The 26596-nt window shown below is 57.2% G+C and overlaps 1 protein-coding gene across 1 annotated transcript in view; it reads left to right on the forward strand.

Annotated features, from left to right (window-relative positions):
* The first annotated feature begins 3434 nt into the window (after positions 1-3434).
* The window catches only part of LOC108931213 (cadherin EGF LAG seven-pass G-type receptor 2-like), a 28467-nt gene continuing 5305 nt past the window's right edge, over positions 3435-26596 (forward strand). The window contains exons 1-20 of the mRNA XM_029247129.1: positions 3435-6996; positions 14821-15459; positions 16097-16319; positions 16609-16724; positions 16807-16895; positions 17107-17264; positions 17338-17501; positions 17609-17734; positions 18989-19155; positions 19345-19539; positions 19631-19744; positions 19822-19996; positions 20776-20917; positions 21007-21127; positions 22081-22264; positions 22350-22451; positions 22559-22653; positions 23440-23634; positions 23722-23905; positions 23982-24261. Coding sequence (XP_029102962.1) covers positions 3435-6996; positions 14821-15459; positions 16097-16319; positions 16609-16724; positions 16807-16895; positions 17107-17264; positions 17338-17501; positions 17609-17734; positions 18989-19155; positions 19345-19539; positions 19631-19744; positions 19822-19996; positions 20776-20917; positions 21007-21127; positions 22081-22264; positions 22350-22451; positions 22559-22653; positions 23440-23634; positions 23722-23905; positions 23982-24261 — 7031 coding nt within the window. The remainder of the gene's footprint in view (positions 6997-14820; positions 15460-16096; positions 16320-16608; positions 16725-16806; positions 16896-17106; positions 17265-17337; positions 17502-17608; positions 17735-18988; positions 19156-19344; positions 19540-19630; positions 19745-19821; positions 19997-20775; positions 20918-21006; positions 21128-22080; positions 22265-22349; positions 22452-22558; positions 22654-23439; positions 23635-23721; positions 23906-23981; positions 24262-26596) is intronic.

The following is a 26596-nucleotide window of genomic DNA, read 5'->3' on the forward strand; positions in this document are numbered from 1 at the left end:
TGTCACAGAAAAGGATGGTATGCCCCCTCCAGGTAAGGGGAGAGTTTTTGCCCCAGGTGGAGGAGTTCAAATATCTTGGGGTCCTGTTCACGAGTGAGGGAAGAAGGGAGCGTGAGATCAGCCACAGACTGGGAGCAGCGGCAGCAGTAATGCGGTCGCTGTACCGGACTGTAGCGGTGAAGGGGGAGCTGAGCCATAAGGCGAAGCTCTCCATTTACCGGTCGATCTACGTCCCTACCCTCACCTACGGTCATCAACTCTGAGTGATGACCGAAAGAATAAGATTGCAGATACAAGTGGCTGAAATGAGTTTTCTCTGCAGGGTGTTGGGACTCACTCTCCATGACAGGGCGAGGAGTTCGGACATTCGGGAGGAACTCAGAATAGAGCAGCTACTCCTCCACATTGAGAGGAGCCAGCTGAGGTGGTTCGGGCATCTAGTAAGGATGCCCCCTGGGTGCCCCCCTTTGGAGGTAAACCGGGCACGGCCAACTGGGATGAGGCCCCGAGGTCGGCCCAGGACCCGCTGGAGGGATTATATCTCACAGCTGGCCTGGGAACGGCTGGGGATCCCCAGGTTGAGTTGGAGGAAGTTGCAGGGGACAGAGGTGGCTGGGCCTTTCTGCTCTCCTTGTTGCCATCGCGACCATACTAGGACAAGTGGGAAAGAAAATGGATGGATGGCAATACTGTTGACTTAATAGTCATACAAATAATTTTCCGCACGGTCATTCATGTACTGCATCACAGGCTGCATAATTAAAACATTTATATGCTGCTTTCATACAAAGAATCAGCAACTTTTACGAGTTTGTAGTTCGCAGCACATCAGCACTGCGTGTCCCTCGGGTCCCGAAGAGCTGGACACCGGAACACCTGAAAGTGAAGTCTTTTCGCTGCCTCCCCATCAGTGAATTGAATCCCTGTCTCCCGTGTGACAGGCAAGGATACTGACCATTATCTTAACAAAGAGCACATATAGACCAGGCTTCACCTGATGCCCATAGCAACCGAGTCAGACTACTGAAGTACACCTGGCTTTCATAGCAACCAAGTGAGCTTTTGTTTAGGGCCAGTAAGAACTCTCCTATTTAAATGTAATTTTTGAATTTTTTTTGATATTATAATTTACTTGATGTGACCTATAGTATTTCAGAGATGTTGAGGTTATAAATAATTAATTCGTAATATTAATCCCTGCAGGGAAAATGACAAATAAATGATAAAGATTAACTCACAGGTGGGTGAGTCTCATGAACTTTAAACCAAACCGGATTCTTCCCATCAAATTTAAAATGTTTATAAACGCAGACACGGATGCAATGTAACAAAGGGTGAGAGACGTTTGGTCTGTATCTCTTGTCTGTGGGTTACAGCTCCACCTGTAACACTGTTATTCTGGAGTTACTCCACAGCAATCTAACCCAGCTAACTGTACACCACCCCCCCATCCAGGTACCTGTCAAATACTTTACATTTACATGTATTCATTTATCAGACACTTTTCTCCAAAGCGACGAACATCTCATAGAAAATACAATGTGTTCATTACATTAGCAGAAAGACACACTGACTTAGTTAGATACAGACGTGTGATTATTAATTACAGTTTGGTTCTTTCCACCGCATATGAATCAATGTTCATCACATGAGTAGCTACATAAAACTTTATCCGAATATCGATAATTCATGATCATCTTCCTAGTAAGAATTTTTTTGGATATACATATAAACATTTACGTTACGTGTTTGTACAGAAATGTTATAAACTATGTTACAAACTAGAGAGTGAGAACACTGACTCAGTGTGCAAATAAATGCAAATTCACGAGGAGGAGTGACTTAGTCACTTACTGCACTCTGCTGTCCTGTACTGTACGTAGTGCTCTAAGTCACCCTGTGCGGAAGGGTGTCACGCGGACACCACACTGCGCTGTACCATGTACCACACCGAGTAAAAGGTGGCAAGTTCGCTGGACGGAAGCACGCGCCCGACGAGCGACCGCTCTCAAGACCCGTGCGGCTCGCGCGCTCCGCTCCGGCTGCAGCGGACCGATTTGTCCAGCAGATGGAGACACCGACCGCGCGCGCGCTGCACCTCGTGCGCAAATTTGAACACGTTTGTGCGGCGCGGAGGCGTCATGGTGCGAAGGGAGGGAAACGACGAGAATAAAAGAGAAGGAGAGGATTATACTGTTCGGGCTGCTTTTGTCACACACAGCTGCATTGGGGCCGAGCTGAAGTCCAGTCCAGGGTCGAACCCGGAGCCGCGAGACACCAGCGCTACCCGCTGCGCCACATTAGCGACAGCTTTAATAGGATAAGTTAATAATAACATAAAACAGCACGAATGGCAAACTCGGCAGGAAAAACTCCTTCTTCAGTCACTAGTTTAGTAGCTCTTACATCAGAACTCTTATTAACGCGTTTATGAGCTCTTTTAATAACTTTTCGAGAGAAATTCCGAATTAATCGCACGGAGGTTCTCAGTTCTGGCTCCGTTGTGGTGGAATGACCTCCCCCTCTCACTCAGAACTTCTGCATCTCTGTTCATATTTAAGAAGGGTCTGAAAACTCATCTTTTCCAGACTCACTTCGCCCAAGATCTCTCCAGCTCATGTATGGTGTAAATGTTCGTGCACCGTAACTTCATGATCATCCCCAGATAAACCTTTACAGAGCCACTACTCAGTTGTAGGAAGATCGTCAAGGATTCTTCTATCCTGAGTTTTATGCACCTGCTCGAGCGATGAACATCAGTGCAAAAAGTGGAAAGTAACAAACAAGGTTAACTTAAGAATCACACGTCTGCAACTATGTCTCTTTCTCCTCATGTAATGAACACATTGTATTTTCTCCGAGATGTTCGTCACTTCGGAGAAAAGTGTCTGATAAATGAATACATGTAAATGTAACTCTTCAGCAAACATACACTGGATACACAATATGTGTGTGTGCGTTTGTCTCTACTTTACAGCGTAATACCCCGCGTTACTACAGTATTTCTTAATATTACAATACATACTTCATATAGCTGTGTTTTTTTTTTACTTTGTTCACCACGCCAGTCAAGAATAAAGAATGAGATTTTGCTAGCGGTGATGATGATGATGATGGAGTTAAGATGCTGTTAGATCCCCCCCCCGGGGTCGCTCAGGTTTATTATGGTAATAGGGGTACACGCGCGCGAGACTCCTCCGGCAGCGCAGCTCCAGGAGCCATTTTGAGGGACCGACAGGGGAGCGCGCGCGCACCACTTGCCGCACCTCGCGCAGTTGCCGGGACACACACACACACACGCGCGCGCGCACACGGAGCCACATGGACTGTGGACGCGGAGCCGCTCAGTGAACCGCGGCAGAGGGACACGGAGAACAAGGTGGACGCGGACGGACGGACACACACACACTCTCACACACACACGCACACACGCGATGGACATGGAGAGGAAGACCTGTCCGAGGCGGCGCGCGCTCCTCCTCGCGCTCCTGCTGCGCCTCTCCACTCCGTCCCGCGCCTACGACGTACACGTGGGCGAGGACGCGCGCACGGGATCCGGGGCTTCGACCGCCGCCGTGATCGCGGTCCAGGGCTGCGCGTGCACCCTGGACCAGGTGGTGGCCCCGCGGTTCGCGCGCACCCTAGTGCGGACGGACGGGGGCGCGGTGCTGCTCGCGGGCGCGCCGGACTGCTCCGCTCTCAGCGCCAATCCCTTCCCCGTTTACACGGCCGCGCACTGCCGCGCGCACCCGTCCAGCGCCGGCTTCAGACACTTCGTTACCGTTCGCTATGACGTGCACGTGCACGGCGCGGGCTGCTCCGGCGGACGAGCGAAGAAGCGAGCGCGGGACGCGGACGTCGTCAGCCTGCTGCGCGGACGCGGGAGCGCGTGTTTCGCGGCCGGAAGCGCCTTGTTCCCCGTCGGGGACCTGCTGCCCGGCGCGGGATGCCGTTGCCGCGTGCTCGGTGGCGCGGACTTCCACGTGACATCGAGGGCGATGCTGGTGTCCAAGGGCACGTGTCTGAGACGCGGAGAGCTGCGCGAGCTGCACGTGCGCTGCTGGAGGTGTCCGGGCGGGGGCGGGGCCGCGTCAGACCGCGTGACCGTCCACTGGCGCATCGGCACGGGCCCCTTCAGCCAAGAGCACCTGGAGCTGTTGCTGCTCAGGGCCGCCGAGTCGCCGGCGGGCCTCGGGGGCCGCAGGAGGCGCAGCGTCAACACGAGTCCCCAGTTCCTGCCCCCCACCTACGCCGTGTCTGTGCCGGAGAACCGGCCCGCCGGGACTCCCGTGGCCACGCTCAGAGCGGTGGATGTCGACGAGGGCGACGCAGGTCGCCTCGAGTACTTCATGGACGCCCTTTTCGACAGCCGCTCCGACGGCCTGTTTGCTGTGGACTCGGCCACCGGGGCAGTCACCACGACACGAGTGCTGGATCGCGAGACCAAGGCCACCCACGTGTTTCGGGTGACGGCCACGGACCGCGGGACGCCGCGACGCTCCGCCCTGGCCACCCTCACGGTGACCGTGACTGACACCAATGACCACGACCCCGTGTTCGAGCAGCAGGACTACAAGGAGAGCGTGCGGGAGAACCTGGAGGTGGGCTACGAGGTGCTGACGGTGCGTGCCACGGATGGCGATGCCCCTCCTAATGCCAACATCGTTTACCGCATCCTCGACAGCGACGACACCAACGCCGCCTTCGAGATCGACCCCCGGTCCGGGGTGGTTCGCACTAAGGGGCCCGTGGACCGCGAGGAGGTGGAGAGCTACAGCCTGCTGGTGGAGGCCAGCGACCAAGGCCGGGACCCTGGGCCGCGCAGCTCCACGGCTGCCGTGCACGTCTCCGTGGAGGACGACAATGACAACGCTCCACAGTTCAGCGAGAAGCGCTACGTGGTGCAGGTGCCGGAGAACACGCCACCCAACTCGGAGATCCTCCAGGTGACAGCCACCGACCGCGACCGCGGCATCAATGCTGCGGTGCACTTCAGCATCATGAGCGGCAACGCCCGGGGCCAGTTCTACATCGACGCCCAGACGGGCAAGTTGGACCTGGTGGGCCAGCTGGACTATGAAGCCAGCAAGGAGTACACGCTGCGCGTACGGGCGCAAGACGGCGGGCGCCCTCCCTTGTCCAACATCAGTGGCCTTGTGACCGTGCAGGTGCTGGACATCAACGACAACGTGCCGATTTTTGTGAGCACGCCCTTTCAGGCCACTGTTCTGGAGAACGTGCCCGTGGGCTACTCGGTCATCCACGTCCAGGCCATCGATGCCGACGCAGGCGACAACTCGAGGCTAGAGTATCGGCTGCTGGAAACGGGGCTTGGCTTCCCCTTCTCCATCAGCAATGGTACCGGCTGGATCGTGGTGGCGGCCGAACTGGACCGAGAGGCCGTGGACTTCTACAGCTTTGGCGTGGAGGCCCGTGACCACGGCTCCCCTCCCATGTCCTCCACGGCGAGCGTGAGCATGACCATTCTGGACGTGAACGACAACAACCCGGAGTTTACACAGAAGTCTTACCACATGCGGCTGAACGAGGACGCAGCCGTGGGAACCAGCGTGGTTACGGTCTCTGCCGTGGATCGGGACATCAACAGTGTGATCACGTACCAGATCTCCAGCGGCAACACACGCAACCGCTTCTCCATCACTAGCCAGAGCGGCGGGGGCCTGATCACCTTGGCGCTGCCGTTGGACTACAAGCTGGAGCGCCAGTACGTGCTGGGCGTCACGGCCTCGGATGGCACACGTGTCGACACGGCCCAGGTGTTTGTCAATGTCACCGATGCCAACACACACCGGCCCGTCTTCCAGAGTTCCCACTATACGGTCAACATCGATGAGGACCGGCCGGTCGGCACTACGGTCGCAGTGATCAGTGCAACAGATGAGGATACGGGGGAGAACTCTCGCATCACCTACTGCATGGAGGACAGCATCCCGCAGTTTGACATTGACCCGGACACGGGCTCTGTGACCACGCGGATGGAGCTGGACTACGAGGACCAGGTCTCCTACACGCTGGCCGTCACGGCGCGCGACAACGGTATCCCGCAGAAGTCTGACACGACGTACCTGGAGATTCTGGTCAATGACGTGAATGACAACGCGCCCCGGTTTCTTCGGGACTGGTACCAGGGGTCGGTGCCGGAGGATGTCCCAGCATTCACCAGCGTGGTGCAGGTGTCTGCCACGGACCTTGACTCGGGCCTCAACGGCCGCATCTTTTACACGTTCCATGGTGGCGAGGACGGCGACGGTGACTTCATCATCGAGTCAACCTCGGGTATTGTGCGCACTCTGCGGCGCCTCGACCGCGAGAACATGCCAGCTTACACCCTGCGTGCCTTCGCTGTGGACAAAGGTCTCCCTGCGCTCAGGACACCCGTGGAGATTCAGGTGAGCGTCCAGGACGTCAATGATAACCCGCCCGTGTTTGAGAAGGACGACTTCGACATCTTCGTCGAGGAGAACAGTCCCGTGGGCCTCGCGGTGGCGCGCATCACGGCCTCGGACCCGGACGAGGGCAGCAACGCCCAGATCATGTACCAGATCGTGGAGGGCAACATCCCCGAGGTGTTCCAGCTGGACATCTTCTCCGGAGAGCTGACTAATCTCGGCGACCTGGACTACGAGCGCCGCTCCGAGTACGTCATCGTGGTGCAGGCGACGTCGGCGCCCCTCGTGAGCCGCGCCACGGTGCACATCAAGCTCCTCGACGTGAACGACAACGAGCCCGTGCTCCGGGACTTCCGCATCATTTTCAACAACTACGTGAGCAATGCATCGAGCAGCTTCCCAGCGGGGGTCATAGGCCGCATCCCGGCGCGAGACCCGGACGCATCGGACGCCCTACGCTACCGGTTCGAGGCAGGAAATGAGCTCAACCTGCTGCTGCTCAACGAGAGCACGGGCGAGATCCAGCTGAGCAGCGCCCTCAACAACAATCGCCCCCTGGAGGCCACCATGAGGATCTCCGTGTCAGGTGGGGCTGGGGTGGGGGCCGTGGAAGCTTCCTTCCTTTACACCGGATAGGGGTGTAAACCTGTCAATGTACTGTACTGCGCTCGCCACCTGCGTGTCCAGTGTTTGTTGGATTCTCCTAGTAGCTACAGTATGTTAGGTGCTCCTGCTCACGCCCCCGAGAAAGCGAGGGGCGTTGTGGGTAATTGTGTAAGTGCTCCGGCATGCCGGGACAGCTGGAGATGTGTGTTCTGCCAGTCGACCGGGGTAAATCACGGTATGCCCCTGCTGTCAGTGGCCGTGCGGTCAGCGTTGGTCTTGGCATAGTGTGCGAAGCTGGTTGTCACGGCGATCGGGCAGAGGAGTGCGCGCTGCAGTTGGCTGAGGTCACAGGGCTCATTAGCATATGAACATCAGGACCAGGCTCTCGCTAAGCATTTCTCTGAATTTGGGGGAGGAGCAACACTAAGTTGAGGGGCTCAGCAGCAGCCAGTCGGATCTGGGACCTCCAGGAGGGGGAGGGCAGGGAGACCGGCTGCGACTCATCCTGGACAATTAGGGTTAGCGTGCAGAGCCAGCACCTGTGTGTGCGTGCGCGTGCGTGTGTGCTCGCGTGGGGAACGGTGACTGCTTTGCGCTGGTTGGACACACTTGGGGCTGGAGGCCAGGGGAGGTGTCTGCAGCTGACCGTGAACACACCGGAGGGGGTCTGTTACCGCAGCTGCCTTCCCCATTTACCCTGTTGTGGGGGGTGGGTGGCTGCCGACAGCCTTCCTGCTCAGCTCTCCTCTCCCTGGGTTGTCCTGGGACAGCAAGGTCACGCCTTAAGGGCGGGGAGATGGGGGGGGAGGGTAACAAAGACACTTGAAACAATGTAAATGTCCAAGTATTTCTGGGGAAGGAACAGTCACAATGCCAGCGGCATCAAGGCATAACAAGTGTGTGCGCACGTGCGTGTGTTCTGACATCCATTACCAATGAAGCTCTGCGCCCACTCTCGACCCCTGCTGGATAATTGGATCCGGGACCGCGAGGTAAACTCGGTGGGACCGGTGAGCAGATCAGGTGCCTGACTGCTGGGTGTGAGCGCCTCTGTTTGTCTGGGGTGACCGTGTGTGTCCCCACAAACACGATGATGTCGTATTAGCCGAATTTAGTGGAGGGTGGGGTGGGGTGGGGTGTGGCCACCTCCCCTCACCCTCCTCCCCCGATCAGCGTTCTCAGCCCGATGCTGTGAACCCGCTTATCCCCTCCTCCCGCCGGCACCGGGACCCCTGCTGCCCCCATACCCCTGGGGTGCCTCCGTTCCCCGGAGCAGCAAATGCGGTTCGAGACGAGAACCTCCGGGGGGGCTTCTGGAACGCCTGTGTTTCTGCCCTCATTTTGAACAGGCAGCAGAGCACCTCGGGGGCGGGGGCGGGGGCGGGGGTGGAGGGGGGGCACACTGCCTCTCAAACCTCACACTCGTTTTAGCTCTTTCTGTGCTGCTGCTACTGGTTGAGGCTGGGAAGTGAGCGAACCCAAGTAAACCCTGTTTCACCACTGACAATCTGCTCACAAAGTGGATCAAAGATTCACACACACACACACACACACACACACACACACACACACACACACACACACACACACACACGCCTCCTGTTTCTATACCCCTTCGGTCATCTTTTATCTTCCATTTCTGCTCTCTTTTTCGTTTTTATTCCGCTGTTCTTGGGCGGCACAGCAGGTAGCACTGGTGCCTGTGGGTTTAAATCCAGTTCATTGTGTGTGAAGTTTGCATGTTTTACCTGTGTTCACATGCATTTCCTACAAAAGGTGTGTGTGTGTCTGCGTGTTACTGTGTTCCGCTTAGTGTCACAGGTCAGACCTGTGGGCGGAGTCACTATAGAGTGTGTGTTGTGTCTCCTCGGCTGCCCTCCCCGAACTGCAGCGGTGGAGATGCTGCAGGGCTGAGGGTCGGTGGTCCCGGGGGGGTCGGGGCCTCTCCTCCTCCCCCACACAGCTGAACGAATGCCCCCCCCGCCGCGGTTCCATTTGAGTGAGAAGGGGGGAGGGGTGGGGTGGAGGTGGGGCCACTCGTAGTAAAGCAAGTTTTTCTTTTCTTACAGCTGAGCTGCTGTAAGAAAATCACCCCACGAGTGTGGGGTTCGAGCTGACCCTGTGCCGGCGCCCCCTGCTGTGCTTGCGGGCTTACCATGGTAATTTCGCATAGCTCTCACTCTGAGTGCCCCAGACAGGCTGGTCCCCCACACCTCGAACCCTTGGGCAGGATGCCATGGTGTGCTTGGGGAACAGAACCTACTCCCACCTGTACAGCACAGGCAGCACTGTAAGGATCACACATTCGACGCCATACAGCCTGGGCCCGCAGGTGGACCTTTCCGCGGTGTCCTGTCCGAGTGTGTGTGTGAAAGATGTGTTGCCTAGAGTGTGTCACCGACCAAAAAGACATGTGTGCGACTTTGCGTGTGCCGTGCGCAGCTCTGAGGCGTGACACACATGTGTTTGACGCCATGTGACCATTGTTAAATGTGCTTACACTCGTGCTGCTCATGGTTGTGACTGCGAGTGTGTTACTATGGCAACCTGGAGGGAGGAGGGAGGGGCCATGTGCTCATCAGCCTTTACTTCACCCTCCCTTGAAGCGGGAGGGGACGTGACCCTTAGGAGGACACTGGACGCTGTGCCCCAGTTAACCCTCAGCGCTCACCCTTTCTGCACAAAGCGCGGGTGAAACACAAGTGTCGCACACACTTTGGCCCTGTTCTGCAAAAGAACACACACTGTTACCATGATTGGATTATACTGTATTTCTGTAAGGACTCAAAGGGTGTGGGTTTGAATCCCACCTCCTGCTGTAGTGTGTGTGCCCATGGTGTGTTTTGTGAGGAGGACTTACAGACATGGAGTGATTCCTGCTGAATCATTAGCCGGCTGTATGAGAACATGGTGTGTGTGTGTGTGTGTGTGTGTGTGTGTAGCTATACATTTTGCTGTATAGGTCATAAATATGTTGGTATTTGCGGTGTATATTTGCAAAGGCTGTTATGTTCACTCTTTACTGTCACATGGGGTGGGGGTGCTTCTGGGCCCCACCTGGGCGGTGTGAGCTCTTCCTCTGGGAGCAGCTCTCAGGAAGTGGACTGAGACGGTGAGGACGTCGGTGGCGGAGCTCCGCTTTGCCGCTGCTCCTCACCTCCCGTTATTAATATGAATATAAACATGAGCGACGCGCCGCACTTGGCCTCCTTTCCGTCTCCTTTGACGCGCCGATGTCTGACAGGCACCCGCACCCCCCCCCCCCCCCCCCCCCCCAACCTCCAGCCTCGCTCCAGCGTAGAAACAGAGAAAAAAGAGATTGTACAGCGCTATACTATGGTAAAGGACAGGCCATTCCCAGTCTTTGGTAAGATGAAATGGTCTCAACTCCAGTGAGGGGGTGCTTCTCATTTGCCACGATGTTCCTCTTCCTGCCGAGGAACCCTTGAGGAGAGCGTTAGTCACAGCGACGGTCCTCTTTGTGGTCTCGTCCTCTCTTCTCCTCTTTGTGGTCTTGTCCCCGCCCCCTCCTCAGTGTCTCACACCCCTGACCTCCCTCTGGCTCTTTCAGCTTTTCCACTCGGCTTCTTCCCTCCTTTCTCCGAGGATGGCGGCAAGAGCCGGGAGGAATGCTTCGTTTGGCCGGCTGTTGCCATGGGGACTCCAGGGGGTACTTTGAAACTTTTAGTGGGCGGGGCCTCGGCCAGCTCCTTTGTGTCACCAAAGCTGGTTTTGGCGAAGCGTCTCTCTCTCGGCCTGTCCCCAGGCAGGGTGGGGCGGGCTGCCCGGCGTCCCCTTCCCGTCGATAGGATGCTCAGCGAGACCCAACAGCTGTCCTTCCGTTTGACCTGCGCGCCGCGATGCGAGAAGACGCATGTTTTGGGTTTCGCTCCCAGTGTCCTTCGCATCCGTGTTTTCCGCTGATTTGAGTCGTCTCTTGTTTGCGGTCCAGGTCCTAAGCTGGCGTCCCCACTCTTCGGGGACTCTCCGGCAAGGAGACCTCGCCAGTGGTTCCCTTCACCTGCGGTGTTCCTCTTCCAGCGGGTGTGGCCTGTCACGGTGGCAGAGTGCAGTCCGAGCCCTGGCCCGCCTGCCTTTGTCTCGCCTCCTCCCTCACACTGCTTGCCCCGGTGATGTGAACGAGTGCGTGGTGATATCATGTGTAAGATGCGGAAGGACGGAACACCTGTCCGACCCCAAAGGTGCAGGACGCCGAGACGATGAGTGGCTGACGGGTGGGGTGGCAGTGATGGCGGTGACGGGCAGGTCACGACACGGTTCTCGTGAACCCACGATGGTTTCGGTCACCGGCCGAAAATATGTGTCCTCTGGAGTGGACAAAATGAGTAGTTGGGTCTCCTTTGTGTGTCCATTCAAGGCCATAGTCTCCATGTCCCCTCCGTGTTCCCTCCATGTCCCCTCTCGCTACCTGAGGCTGCTGGGTTCAGCCCACACCTGTGGCCATAGGTGTCGCACAGCCCCTGAGTTCAAGGGTCCCGCAGTGGGACTCTGCTGTGTGCCAGATTGTCCCCGCATGGGGGGTCCCGTCTGCAGGAAAGTGTCCCCCCACAAGCTTACTACGCTGTGGACGAGTGCCATGGAATGAATGCGCAGCCGCTCCTCCATCCAGCGACACCTCCTCTGACGCTCAGGTGCGGGAAACATTTTGCAGTTTAGTCACCGAAGCCGAAACTAGGACAAAAGGAACATTCTAGACCAGAATCCGAGCAAAGGAACCAGAAACGGTTTTTAACAAGATATGAAATATGAGCCGTGGGGCGTGTGTGTGAGACGCACGCAGTGAGATGATCTGCCAGGCTGTCTCACAGACTGAGGAAGCACAGGTAACGCTTGTCATCGCCCCCCGGGACAGCCGGAGAGCAGGCGCACCTCCCCCAGGCGGAGGATCGGTACCGACCAATGGGCTCGCGGCTATCCAGGCTCATTTGCATGACAGTGGACGGCAACACAAAAGCGCTTTTCACAGCGACACCAGATCCGGGTGACAAACGACTGGCAGCCACAAGTGGTCTGGTTTGGCCTGACTCGGCCTGCCGCGCTTCCCACAATGGATTCGGCGTCTCCTCCCCCACAGCCCCCCACCCACCCACAGTCACCTCCTCCTCCTTCTCCTCCTCCTCCTCCTCCTCCTCCGTGGAGGGGGGGTACAGGAAGACCAAAAAATGTTTTGAAGGGAAACCAGTTTCAAGTTTATTGTCATAGGTACAAGTACCTTGTACAACTATCATGAAATTCTTTTTTAATCCTTCTCCACAAACTATGGACAAAGACAATAGAAACACTGCACAAACAAAACAATGACAATAACAGTGAGTAGTTTGACAGCAATAGCAATAAATAATGGTAACAGTAGTAACAGTAATACCAGCTGACAGGCAGAGAACTCAGAACAAGAGAATGAGAATGAGAATGCTTAAAGTGGCAGTGGCAGTGTAATGTATCAGTGTGCTTGGGTGGAGCAGTCCAACTCTAGTTACTAAAGGAGGCACATTGGTTAATGTTGTATACTCTTATAGCAGTGGGGTAAAAGCTGTTCCTGTACCTGGCTGTGCGGGTTCGAATAGACCTGAGCCGCTTTCCAGATGGCAGGGAAGAGAAAAGTGCCTGTGCGGGGTGACTATGATCTTTCATGATGTGCATCATCTTTCTGATGCAGCGTGTGGTATAGGTGTCCTGGACTGCTCGTAGCTGTGTGCCAATGATTCCCTGAGCTGTTTTGACCACCCTCTGTAGGGCTTTCTTGTCCTGTATGGAACAGCTGCCACCCCTGGAATGTAATGCACCCTGTGAGGACGGACTCCGCAGCACACCTGTAGAAAGTGGTGAGGACTGTAGTGGACATCCTGGCTTTCTTCAGATGCCTGAGGAAGTGGAGACGTTGATGGGCCTTTTTGATGGTCGATCCTATGTGCTTAGTCCATGTGAGTTTGGCAGTGAGGGTGACCCCGAGGAATTTGAATCTGTTGACCCTCTCTACAATGTCCCCTCCTATGTATATGGGTGCATGAACCGTATCCTGTTTCCTGAAGTCAATCACCAACTCCTTGGTTTTACTGACATTGAGAGACAGGTTGTTGTCCTGGCACCATTCTGACAGGAGCCTCACCTCCTCTCTGTAGACAGTCTCATCGTTGTTGGTGATCAGACCCACAAGGGAACCATTTCCTGGAACTGTCACAGTGCTGAATATTAATTAACTTGCTTTCCTGGAGGTGTGATATCTCCTAGCCACTGCGATGTGCCACAGATGCTTTGGGTATCACCTCCACAGAGACGGTGTTGACCGCGAAAATGTCACACATACCCAGGTGTGACTTTGGACGGATAGAACTGAAGGTAAAATTCGTGAAAGAAGGTGTGTGGTAGGAGAGCGCCACCACGGGCCCATCTGTCCACGTTGTGTGTTAGCACAGACCCTGGGGGCTAGGGTTCACCGCGGTAGCGAGGGGCGGTCATTTGGCGTTCATCCCTAGTCGCCGCTCATTTGCTCGCGTGGTGCGTCCGCGCTGCCGCTCGGTGCTCATTAATCAGCCGGGGTCACGGGAGGCGAGCGGCGCCCAAGGAATCTACGTGTTTTGTTCTCGTGGGATTATGAGGTCGATGAGATGGTACCGTACGGTCGCACCAAAACCCTCGTCTCCTGGGTGCGGAGGAGGCCGATTTTGGGTCACTTCTGGGTTTTTTGTCGGCACCGGAGTGAAATGGACATAAATGACACGTCTCCATACAGAACGTCCTCGTGGATCGAATGCAGTGGCTGCTCACCTTACAAACACACCTCGTCTCACTCTGTTTGTAAGTCCAGCATCACCTTCGCCACTCGTCGCCCGTAGAACTGGACCGAAATGACTGAGAGTAAATGTGTGTCATACCACGGTACTCCAGAACCATATGGAGTTCCTTGTCGGAGGGAATGGACTCAAGGGAATGCAGTGGAGTCTCATATTTGTACCGTCGAAATGTACGGTACCCCTACACTCCTGCAGCCTGACCCATGAGTCTCTGGGGCGGGAGGCCTTGATTTATGGCCCCAGACAAAGCGGCTGCCTGACACTTCACTCTTGTCTATGAGTTCTTATTTATGTCTTCTTGATGACCGCTGCCCCCCGCTGCCCCCCACAGCCCCCCGCTCCCAGGCCTTTGTTCCCACAGCCCATAATTCCTTGAGCTCCGAGCCGTAGCCTTTCCGCCGGCAGTCCTGGAGGCTGCAGGGGCCCCCGGGGCCGAGCCAGGCTGCGAAAAGCTCCGATTCATCAGCTTGTCGTCCAGTCACGGTACTTCAGAGCGTCACATGGTCACATTTCTTTACTTTACTTACTTGATTTTGTATTTTCTTCGGTTGTCTCTTTTCTAAAATCTTTGTCTCTCTTGAGAAGCACAGTGGGAGCGTGGAGCCGCTTTCATCCAACTCGCTTCCGGGGTGTTTACGGCTCCTGCCTGCGGCTCCTCGGTGTCAGCGATCAGGAGCAGGATGAGGGACACTGACCGTGTTCATTGGAGCAGTTAGCAGGAAGCGCAGAGCAGCGCGCAGGACTTTGTGGGGACGACACTATTACATTTTACTTGCACTCTACGGCTCTTCCCGCTGATTCAGGCGTGGTGGGAAAAGTGACTCCGGAGTTACGAACAGAATGAGTTAAGAACAGACGTTTGGAGACAAATGCGTCCTGAACTCAAGGGCCCTCAGGAGTTCGCTGAGAACGCCGCCACCACTAGGATGGTATGTTCGCTGCATCCCACTCGGGCTGCTGTGTCTCACCGCTCGCACCCTCTTCCCCCGCAGACGGCGTCCACACGGTGTCGGCGCGGTGCCTCCTGCAGGTCACCGTCGTCACGGACCACATGCTGTCCAACAGCATCACGCTGCGGCTCGCCAACATGTCGCAGGAGCGCTTCCTGTCCCCGGTGCTGGCGCACTTCCTGGAGGGCGTGGCCCGCGTGCTGTCGGCGGAGCGCGGCGACGTCGTCGTCTTCAACGTGCAGGACGACACGGACGTGAGCGCGCGCGTCCTCAACGTGAGCCTGTCGGTGGCGCTGCCCGGGGCCGACGGCGGCCGCTTCCTGGGCTCCGAGGAGCTGCGCGAGCGCCTCTACCTGAAGCGCGGCGTGTTGGCGCGCTCCTCGGCGCTGCGCGTGCTGCCCTTCGACGACAACGTGTGTCTGCGCGAGCCCTGCGAGAACTACATGAAGTGCGTGTCGGTGCTGCGCTTCGACAGCCTCGCGCCCTTCGTCGCCTCCGACACCATCCTCTTCCGGCCCATCCAGCCCATCGCGGGGCTGCGCTGCCGGTGCCCCCCGGGTTTCGCCGGCGACTACTGCGAGCGCGAGGTGGACCTGTGCTACTCGCGCCCGTGCGGCGCCCGCGGCGTGTGCCACGCCCACGAGGGAGGCTTCTCCTGCGAGTGCCTCGACGGCTACACCGGTGAGCGTGTGAGTGTGTGTGTCGGGGGCTGAACGCTCAGCTCAGCTTCACGCGTCTCTCCGTGGAGGTTCTTCGAACTCGCATCCGGGGCCGCAGCACTGTGCTGTCCCTCCCTGTGCCTCTGGGTGGCGCCGCACACATTTTCTACACTGTTATTGTCAACAGTCCATTCATGCGCCAAAGCAAAGTGCAGAGTGTACAGCCACTTTCCCTGATTTACTCCCGCTTACCCTGATTTACTCTCACTTACCCCCGTACACGGCATGGTTATTTGTACTGCATCGATTCAGGGTCACTGCAGCACGAGGTGGCTTTCGAAGCAAGTTGCTGAACCCCTCTCCGTCTGGCCTTGCTGGGGCTCCGGGACACACTTGGGTCAGGACCCCCTGTGGGCAGATAGGAGGGGTGTAGATCTGGGGCTGTGCATCTTCTGTCAGCATGCTGCTTCCAGCAGGCGCCACGGAAAGTGCCGGAACAGCTGTTTGACTCATGGAAGTAGGTCAGGAAGTTAAGGAGCCGTACGCAAATGCGCGGCTCATGCATTATTAACGGGCGGCGTGTGCGGCGAGCGGCTCCGTGCCCATCAAAGGGCTCCCCGCTTACCGCTCCCTCCCCCATGTCCCCCCTACCCCCGCAGGTGAGCGCTGCAACGTGTCCTCGCGCTCGGACCGCTGCGTCGTCGGCGTGTGCAGGAACGGCGGCACCTGCGTCAACCTGCTCGTGGGCGGCTTCAAGTGCGAGTGCCCCCCCGGGGGCTACGAGACGCCCTACTGCGCCATGAGCGCCCGCAGCTTCCCGCCGCGCTCCTTCGTGACGTTCCGGGGGCTCCGGCAGCGCTTCCACTTCAGGCTGTCGCTCACGTACGTATGGCGCCCCCTGCTGGTCCAGCAGAAGCATTCGGAAAAACGCCCGTCTCCGCGATCGCGACGCTAGACGAGTCAGACGGGAGCACCACCATGCGTTCACGTTCTGTCCTATGCCGGCGAGATGCGTGACGGACACTCTGAGGTCATACGATGGGGCGGCGACCCTCCGATGACACGGCTCAGTGGGCCGCAGCCGGTGTCCCCCGTGCTGGAACACACGTGTTCGTACCGCGAGTCGAGTCGGCGACCGTGACGAACACGCTGGCTGCTCTTTGTCTCGTAGGTTTGCCACCAGGGAGCGCCACGGTCTCCTTTTCTACAACGGCAGGTTCAACGAGAAGCACGATTTCATCGCCATGGAGATCGTGGATGAGCAGTTGCAGCTGACCTTCTCCGCAGGTATGATGGCGCTCCCGCAGCGTTCGGCGTACCGCGCTATCGCCGGTTCCCTCGTTTCTCACCCGCGGCGTGCCGTCCCCAGGAGAGACCAAGACCACAGTGTCGCCGTTCGTTCTGGGAGGCGTCAGTGACGGACAGTGGCACGCCGTCCACGTGCGCTACTACAACAAGGTAAATCTGGGTGAGGGCAGGACTCGGGTTCGAGGGCCTCCGCGAGGATGGCGGGGCGCAGGCCCGTCATGATGACGACGATGAGGACGACGAAGGCGTGGAGCCTGGCGGTCAGTGGCGTTCCTCCTAGCGACCCACTCGACCCCGGGTTCCGGCGAGTCCACGCAGGCCGTTACCGCGCGCGTCTCTCCTTTCCCCTGCGCTCCTCCAGCCCGTCCTCGGCCGGAGCGGTCTGCCCCAGGGCCCCTCCGACGAGAAGGTCGCCGTGGTGACGGTGGACGACTGCGACTCCTCGGTGGCGCTCAAGTTCGCTCACGCGGTCGGCAATTACACCTGCGCCGCCCGCGGCAGCCAGTCGGGCTCCAAGAAGTAAGTTGAGGAACGGCGTGCGGCCGCCTTCCGTCGGAGGGGCTCCCTGCTGACTGCGTTCACCCTGCCTCAGGTCGCTGGACCTCACTGGACCGCTGCTCCTGGGCGGGGTTCCTGACCTCCCCGAGGACTTTCCCGTGCGCAGCCGCCAGTTCGTGGGCTGCATGAAGGACCTGCGCATCGACCGCCGGCCCGTGGACATGGCGGAGCACGTCGCCGACAACGGCACAGTGCCGGGTGGGCGCAGCCGCTGCGTAGCGCCGCGGGGGAGGGGGGGAGCACCGCCCGTGTCCCGCGGACCCCCGCTGAGGGGTAACGTGCTTTCGTCTCTCTGCGTTTCCCAGGATGCCTTGCAAAGAAGCACTTCTGCAACAACAGCCCCTGTCTCAACGGAGGGACTTGCGTGAACCGCTGGGGCTCGTACAGCTGCGACTGCCCCCTGGGCTTCGGAGGCCGCAACTGCGAGAAGGGTAAGACCGTGGGGGTGGGGGGTTCCGCTATTAATGTGTAACTTATACTGTGGTAAAGTAAAGAGTCATGTCAAATCCATCTGTAAGCGCTTGTTCATGCACTAACTGCGTGTTCGTCACACCACTAGCTACTGACGGCTCCCCAGCTCGCAAACGCACTTTGAGCTACACCGTTACACCGTTACATTGTTCTGGTTGCAGTGGGAAGGCATTTAGGGCTCATTGTTTGTTCACTGCTTACGTTCTGTACTATAACACCAGACAAGAGCTGTAAACACAGTGGAGGTGTTTTGAATTGAGGTGGTCCAACCCTCCTGCTCTGGTAAACATGGTGCAAACACAGTAAGCATCGGGTGCATTTAATTCATTATACGCAGAAATGTTATAGATGTTTGTATGCTGGAAAGTGTGTAACTCGGGGAGTCGGTGCCTGTTTAGTTGTTCCGTTTAAATGGGGCTTTGTGTTTCGCAGCTCAGATAACACTGAACACCGAACACGTTCACATACGGCTGCGCACAGCGTGTGACGCCATCAAGCCACGTTGCACCACAGCTGGTGGTTCCAGCGCAAAGATTATCTGCTGATCTGCTGAAGGTCCAGACAATGGTTGTGCCGGGGGGGGGGGGGGGGGGGGGGGGTCCTTTTGATCACCGAATAAGCAGACTTATGGGGGGCAGGGAGCCTCCAGCAACAAAACAGGCGCCTCCTCCTGAGGATCCCATCTGGCCCCGTCCACATGGGGTGTGTGCAGCTGCCGTCTCCACACGGGGGGGGGGGGGGAGTGTAACATGATACCGGTGTGGGTGTTGGGGGGGGGGGGCGGATTATCGCAGTTCACTGCTCCTTCCACAGACTCTTTTATTCAGAGATTAAAACTTTACGCTCCATGTGCACAGCTACATGCCTCACCATGGTACTTTCTGGGATGTAATCCAACTCCACCTACAGGGCTCGATCAGTCCTACACCCCAGGCAGAGCCCCGCGCTCCTCCATTCTCTAGTGGTCTGAAGTCAGAAGTCTGCATATTCTTGGGGGCCAAGCCCCCCTATCCCTCAGAGCTGCTGAATCCCCGAAATGAAGAAGGGTCTCGAACCCATCTCTTTGAGAGCCAGTTCTCTCCTGATAGCTACATAAGAGGGGCCGTGTGTTTTTTTGCTCTCTCACGATGCTGTCTTCAGGGACACTCTGTACCTGGCGCTGCTGTGCATTGTGGCTCACCTGTGAGAACCCGTTCGTCTGTCCTGTGCTGCAGTCATGGCAAGTCCCCACCGTTTCCAAGGCAACAGCCTCATTCACTGGCGCGAGCTGGAGGTGGAGCTCACGCCACCCTGGTACGCCGAGATGATGTTCCGCACACGCCAGGACGGCGCCACGCTGCTCCGTGTGGTGGGAGGACTACATCACAACATTAGCGTGCAGGTGAAACGTTCACATTTATTTGTTGATCTGATGCTTTTCTCCAGTTCAGCTTGGAAACAATTCCCCATATTTACCCATACACCATGGTTATTTTACTTTACGTTGGACCATGTGGACCGTAATGCCACGGCCAGCAGCCAACAGGCGTGTGTGTTCGGGAACTGCCCTCTAACCTGTGTCTCTGCGCAGCTGCAGGACGGCAGCGTGCTCCTGAGCCTGTACCTGGGTGGGGGTGGGGCCGGGGGCGGAGCCAACTCCCTGCACCTGGACGAGCCGAAGGTGAACGACGGCGACTGGCACCACCTGCAGCTGGAGGTGCGCGGATGGGCTGCAGGTTCGACACGGCCTCGCGCGACACTCTCACTGGACTACGGGCTGCACACGGTGGGAGCCTCTCCTTCCCATAAACACGCGCGCAAACAGAGATACCGTACCCTCTGTGTTAATGGTGCAGCTTACTGATTGTGTGGTGCAGGGCAGCACAGAACTCGACGGCAAGCTGAGGGGGCTGAAGGTGAAGGCGCTGAGTGTGGGTGGGGTCCCCGGAGGAGGCGCCACAGTGCTCCACGGGTTCCGTGGTTGTGTGCAGGCGAGTATCCCTGTCCCCGGTGATTCTCGGTGTTCGAGGCGCCTGCTCTCTCTAAGCTCCGAACCCGTGTCCCGCAGGGCGTGCGCCTGGGCGAGACTCTGGCCGGCGCCACGTCCCTCGGCCTGGCTCAGGCCGAGAAGGTGAACGTGGAGGGTGGGTGCGCCCCTCCCGACCCCTGCGACTCGAACCCCTGTCCCCCCAATAGCTACTGCAGCGATGACTGGGACAGCTACTCCTGCAGCTGTGACCCAGGTGAGAGGTGTCCATCCGTCTCACTGTCATCAGGGTTCTTGGACCGGAGCCCCGACCGCGACCGAAAGTCTGTTCGTAACTTCAGAGTCACTTTTATTTATGTATTTATTTATTTACCTGGGACTTTTCTCCACATTGACTCATACCGTTAAAGTACTTACTGTAAATATACTATAATGCACACACACGCACACACACACACATTTTCAGAACCGCTCGTCCCATACGGGGTCACGGGGAACCGGAGCCTACCCGGTAACACAGGGCGTAAGGCCGGAGGGGGAGGGGACACACCCAGGACGGGACGCCAGTCCGTTATACTATAATGCGACATTTTCATTTTGACAGTAGCATCAGTCGCTGTGATACTCCCTCAGGACACGCGGTTGCGCTCGTGTGTGTGTGTGTGTGTGTGTGTGTGGACAGAGTTTCACAGAAATCGAAAGTAAAACTAAAATGAGACCTAATGAAAGTGATAATCATGGACCCCCCCCATATTCTCACTCTGCTCTTTACTGCCCCCTGTGGCTGCGCATCGGAAACGTGACAGAACCTTGGAAAAACATGGTAGGAAAACAGTGCTGTAAAGAACTGAACCGCAAACACCGTGACCGAGCCGTCGGTACGAACCGGTGCGTTCCTGTCGGCGGCGCTCGTGACGACCGCGCCGACCGCGCATCGGCTCTCGCTGCGCATCCTCACCTGTGCCCTTGCCGAGTCATTCGAAGCCACGGAATCAGTGTCGTGTCGCTCTGACCCCGCCCACCCCTTTGCGCCAGGTTACTACGGTAACAGCTGTACGGACGTCTGCTCCCTGAATCCTTGCGAGCACCAATCAGCTTGCACGCGCCGGCCGAGCTCCTCCCACGGCTACACGTGCGACTGCCCCGGCGGTTACTTTGGCCAGTACTGCGAGAACAGGTGGGTCCCGGGTGAGAGTGGGTGGGTGCAGCACGGGGCGGGGTGGGCAGGAGCGTGTCCCGCTGCTCACTCCGCCCTGCTCGGCGCAGGATGGACCTGCCGTGTCCGCGGGGCTGGTGGGGACACGACACGTGCGGCCCCTGCTCCTGCCCGACGGACAGGGGCTTCGACGCCGACTGCAACAAGACCAGCGGGGCGTGCCGCTGCAAGGTGGGTCGCGACCTCTCGACACCTGTCTGTCAGCCTTGGAGGGACAAATGACAGAGGCTCCGCTCATATGCAGGCGAATTCCCCACCCGTTGCATGTTCATCATCCGACTCCTTTCTCCTCGGCCACTTGCCCGTTTACGCAGCATGGTATTTTCTACTGTGTCAGTTTTGGGGTAAGTACCTCGATCGGGGGATTCTAAGTGCACCCCTTTCATTTTAAAGGGACGGTTCTAACCACTCCACCCCCTGCTGGCAGCCACAGCCCTCCTTTCCCTTCTGTGATGGTCCAGCAGTAGAGTTACCACTGCAGCAACACATCATCAGTAGGGTAAAACTAACCCATCTCACGACAGTCTAAACCCAGCTCACGTTCCCTATTGTTGGGTGAACAATCCAGCGTTTGGCGAGTTCTGCTTGGCAACGATAGGAAGAGCCGACATCGAAGGATCAAAAAAGGAGGAGGTCAGAGGTCAGAGCTCTTGGTCACATGACTGACAGCGTGCGTCTGTTACTCTGTAGTTTTTTTACTCCACTCCAAATACATGGAATTGATGCCAAATAAACAACAGGCACATTCATGCTAGTGCCGCAGTGCTTAGAGCGGTCCCCTTGCGCCTCAAGGTCCTGGGTTCAAATCCTACCTCCTGCAGCAGAGCCCTTGATCAAGGTACTTAGCCTGAACTGACACAGTAAAAATTACCCTGCTACATAAACAAGCAAGTCGGTGTCAGTCGCTTTTGAGAAAACTATCAGATTCATGGGAAAAATTAATTGGATCACACGTGATGAGCGAAGACACACGTGTGGTGGCCGTCGAATCTTCATTTTGGAGCACAGTCTGTACAGCTACCAGTTCAGAGCAACACTTCCAGCCCGCCGTCGAGTAGCTCGGCGAGAACCAGCGCCCCCTGCGGCGTGCCCTCCCCTGACCGCACCCTCTCACCCCCCCGAAGGACAACCACTACCGTGCGGCGGACGGCGACTCGTGCCTCCCGTGCGACTGCTACCCCGTGGGCTCGCTGTCCCGCGCCTGCGAACCCGACTCCGGTCAGTGCCGCTGCAAGGCGGGCGTGATGGGCCGCCGGTGCGACCGCTGTGACAACCCCTTCGCCGAGGTGTCGCCGAGCGGCTGCGAGGGTACGTGTGCTCGGGGCGACCGCGTCCGTGTACCGGTGCTGTGTCCGTGTGCCGACGCCGTGTCCGCGTGCTCTCTCGACCGCAGTGATCTACGACAGCTGCCCGCACGCCATCGAGGCGACCATCTGGTGGCCCAGGACCCGGTTCGGGCTCCCGGCTGCCGCGCCCTGCCCCAAGGGCTCCGTCGGTAGGTGCCTGTCGCCCGAGGACGCCCGAGGATTCCGTGCGAATCTGCGTGTTGGTGCTGCGCCCGTGACGAGTGGCTCCGCCTCTCCGCTGCTTCCTTCTCACCAGGCACAGCCATTCGCCACTGCGACGAGCACAAGGGATGGCTTCCGCCCAACCTCTTCGACTGCACGTCGCTCACTTTCGCCGACCTCAGGAGCCTCGTACGTACCGCCGCGGTCCTTTTCGGTCATTCCGACCATTTGTGCCCTTGTACAGAAGTGTCCCGGGGAACGAGTTGGGTCCTTGTGTCAGGAGGAGTCGAGACTCAAAACGTGCGCGTAGCGGAGCGACCGTGACCTGTGTTCACCCTCGAGACCAGCAGGCGGCAGTAAGGAGCGGCAAACGGAGCAGACGTGCAGGACCGCTTTAATTCAACTGAGCACCACCGTGTTTGCGGCCGAGTGTCAGAAGGAGGATGGGGAACGGCGAACGCGTTCATGGGACCAAGCAATCAGTCATCCAGCAATCGGCACCATCGTTTTCAGTGATTATAAACGAGTTTTCGTGTAAAATTTTAAAAAAAAAAACACACTGAGGCTCAGGCAACACAGTCACATACAGGGCGTGATTATGAAAATAGAGTCCCTTCAGCATGGCGTCGGAAGAGTGTGGCGTGGTACCGAAGGCTGCTGCGGTAAAGTTAAAAACAGAGTATTCCTGCTGATAATTAACATAACTGGTAATCGATACACCATCAGTTATCGCGATGTTCTCAGGTGTTGACAGAACACATAATTTAGGGTCTGAACTGTTAGTCCCTTATTGACGGGCACCTACTGGTAGCGGAGTTACACACTCAGAGTGTGTGGAAATGCAGCTGTGGCAAACAATGACACCGCGGTCTGAGGAGGCGGACGGAGACGAGAGACGCCAGCGGGAGCTGCAGACGCGTTTCGCCGCGCGTGCGGGTCGGGACCCCGGCCGCTGATCTCCCTGTCGCGCCGCAGGCCGACGGCTCCGCGCCGGATATGGCGCGGGTTCGACGCGCTGCGGCCGCGCTGAGCAACGCCAGCCGCCACACGGAGGCGCTGTACGGCAGCGATGTGCGGGTCGCCTACCTGCTGCTGCAGGGACTGCTGCTCCACGAGAGAGACCAGAGGGGCTTCGACCTGGCGGCCACGCAGGACGTGCACTTCACGGAGGTCAGCGGCACGGACGCACGCACGCACACACGCTCACGCACGCACACACGCTCACGCACGCCACCCACGACCCCCTCTGTCCTGCAGAACCTGGTGCAGGCAGGCAGCGCCATCCTGGCGCCTGAGACGCGGCTGCACTGGCAGCTCATCCAGCAGGCGGAGGGGGGCGCTGCCGAGCTGCTGCGGCGCTTCGAGGAGTACGGCGCCACGTTGGCCCGCAACATGAAGAAGACGTACCTGAGTCCCTTCGCCGTGGCCACGCCCCACATCGGTGAGTCACGCTCTGCCCAACGGCGAACGAGGGGGGTGAGAACGCACCCATGTGACGCTCTGCCCCCCTGCCCCAGTTCTGTCGGTCGACCGGCTGGACCGCGTGGGCCTGCCAGGGACCCGGCTGCCGCGCTACGAGGCTCTCAGAGGGACCCGCCCGGCAGACATGGACACGTGCGTCGCGCTGCCGGATTTGGAGCCGTCCTTCGACCCGGGGACCAGGGGGAACCGGACAGCCAGCAGGGGGCGCCGGCACCCCGATGGGGACCACAGGGAGGCCGTGGTCAGCGTCATCGTTTTCCACAGCCTGGCCGCGCTGCTGCCCGAACACTATGACCCAGACAAGAGAAGCCTCAGGTGGACCGTGCGTGTGTGTGCGTGTGTCTGTTTAAATCCTGTGAAACTTGTTGATCCTGCTCGTTGTCCATTATATTTTGCGTTGGAGGTCCGTCACTGCCGTTCGTTGCGATTCCGGTAAGTTTATTTGTTGCTACCGCTTTATCCCGAAATATATCCTTCTCATGTAGTTGTACGGTTAGACAGAAGCAATCGATTGTTTTTGCGTAGTTGGTTGTATTTATTTTTTTTACTTGTGATTTGTTAGGGTGCGTACAAAGGTAAAAATACTGCGTCCCGTATTGTAGAGTGGGTAGGACTCGGCCGATCGATTAATCGCGTCTCTTTGTTGTGGGTACCGTTGTCGGAGTAGTTTCGATTTGGACTCTCCACCGAGGGAATCCACCGAGGGAGGCCTCCGCCGCTGTGTGAATCCTGCCATCGCAATCGTGTTCCGCGAGGGATCGTGCGTCAAACATGTCGAACATCAAAGTTGTCTACGGCAAGAGAACTGCGCGACGACACCACCACCACCACCACCACCACCACCAGAGACTCAGACGCTCCCGCTGCTACAGTAACCTGGTTCATCCTCATCTGTCAAACCCTCCATCCTGCTTCAATTTCTCCATGGGGCTCTGGAACTGCCAGTCTGCTGTGAGAAAGGCTTCTTCAAACCAGCCTACGCCTCCCATCTCTCACTGGACCTCCTGGTCCAAACCGAACCCTGGATCACCCCAGACAACTCAGCCACACCTACAGCTCTGTCCACTAACTGCTCCTTCTCTCACATCCCTCGTCCCTCCGGCAGAGGTGGAGACACAGGCTGCTCATCTCTCCCCGGTGGGAATATTCTGTCCTCCTTTGAATGGCATGTTGTCTCTATCACTGCCCCAGTCACTCTTCTTGTGGTTGTTCTTCATCGCTCTCCTGGTTCTCTCAGCTGCTTCTTGGGTGACCTCGACATCTTGTTGAGCTCTCTTCCAGGGGACAACACTCCGTTGATTCTCCTGAGTGACTTTAACCTGCATGTTGAGAACATTCATACAAGCGGCCTTCTGTTGTGCCTACAGTCCTCTGACCTCTCCCTATCCCAGTCCTCCGCAACTCTCCCCCTTCATCTTCAAGATCATCAGCTCCTCGCTCTCCTCTGGCTACTTCCCATCTGCCTTCAAAACTACTCTCATTTCACCCCTGGTAAAGAAACCCTCTCCAGATCCCAACTCAGTCCAAAACTACAGGCCAGTCTCACTCTCCTTTCTTTCTAAAACTCTAGAACGGTCGGCCTGTGATCAACTATCTGTATTCCTCACGCGGAACCATCTCCTTGATGTATATGAGTCTGGATTCAAAGTTGGTCACTCTACAGAGACGGCGCTCCTGGCGGTGTCTGATGCTCTCTAGTCGACTAGGGCCACCTCCCTCTCCTCGGTCCTCATCCTCCTCAACCTGTCTGCAGTATTCAATACTCTCCTCTTATACTCTCTGAATACCAGATTCAGTATTCAGTACTGTCCTCGCTGGGTCAGCTTGGCATCAAAGTTACTGCACTGAAATGGTTTGAGTCTTACCTACCAGACAGATTCTATCAAGTGGTCTGGTGGGGCTCCCGTTCTTCTCCTCTGCTTCTCTGAACCGGTGTCCCGCAGGGTTCGGTACTGGGTCCTCTTCTTTTCTCAATCTACACCTCCTCCATCGGTCCGGTCATAGCCTCCCATGGATTCAAATACCACTGCTATGCTGATGATACCAAGCTCTTCCTCTCCTTTCCACCTGGTGCGTCAGACATCTCCGCACGCATTGCTGCCTGCCTCTCGGACATCTCTTCATGGATGTATGATCACCACCTCCAACTCAGCCTCTCTAAAACAGAGATTCTTCACCTCCCAGCTGGCCTGTCCTCCTGTCATGATCTATCGATCAAACTGGACAACTCACTCATTTTGCCGACCTCCTCGGCTAGGAGTCTGGAAGTGACGACTGACTCAATTCTGTCTTTCTCTCAGCACATCGAAGCCACAACCCAGACCTGCAGATACATCCTGCATAATATGCACAGGATCCATCCTTACTTCACAACTGGCTCTGCCAAACTACTTGTCCAGACCATGGTGATGTCTCATCTGGACACTGCAACTCTCTCCTGTGTGGCCTTCCTACTACTGCCATCAAACCTCTACAGCTGATACAGAGTACCGTGGTAAAAGTTGTGTTTGACTTGCCGAAGTGTTCGCATGTATCTCCCTCTACTCGTTTCTCTGCACTGGCTTCCTATAACTGCCCGGATCAAATTCAAGACCCTGGTTATTGTCTACAAATGCATCAATAGAACTGCTGCCAGATATTTACAAGACTT

Source organism: Scleropages formosus, chromosome 2 (genome assembly GCF_900964775.1).
Source record: "Scleropages formosus chromosome 2, fSclFor1.1, whole genome shotgun sequence".
NCBI classification, from domain to species: domain Eukaryota; kingdom Metazoa; phylum Chordata; class Actinopteri; order Osteoglossiformes; family Osteoglossidae; genus Scleropages; species Scleropages formosus.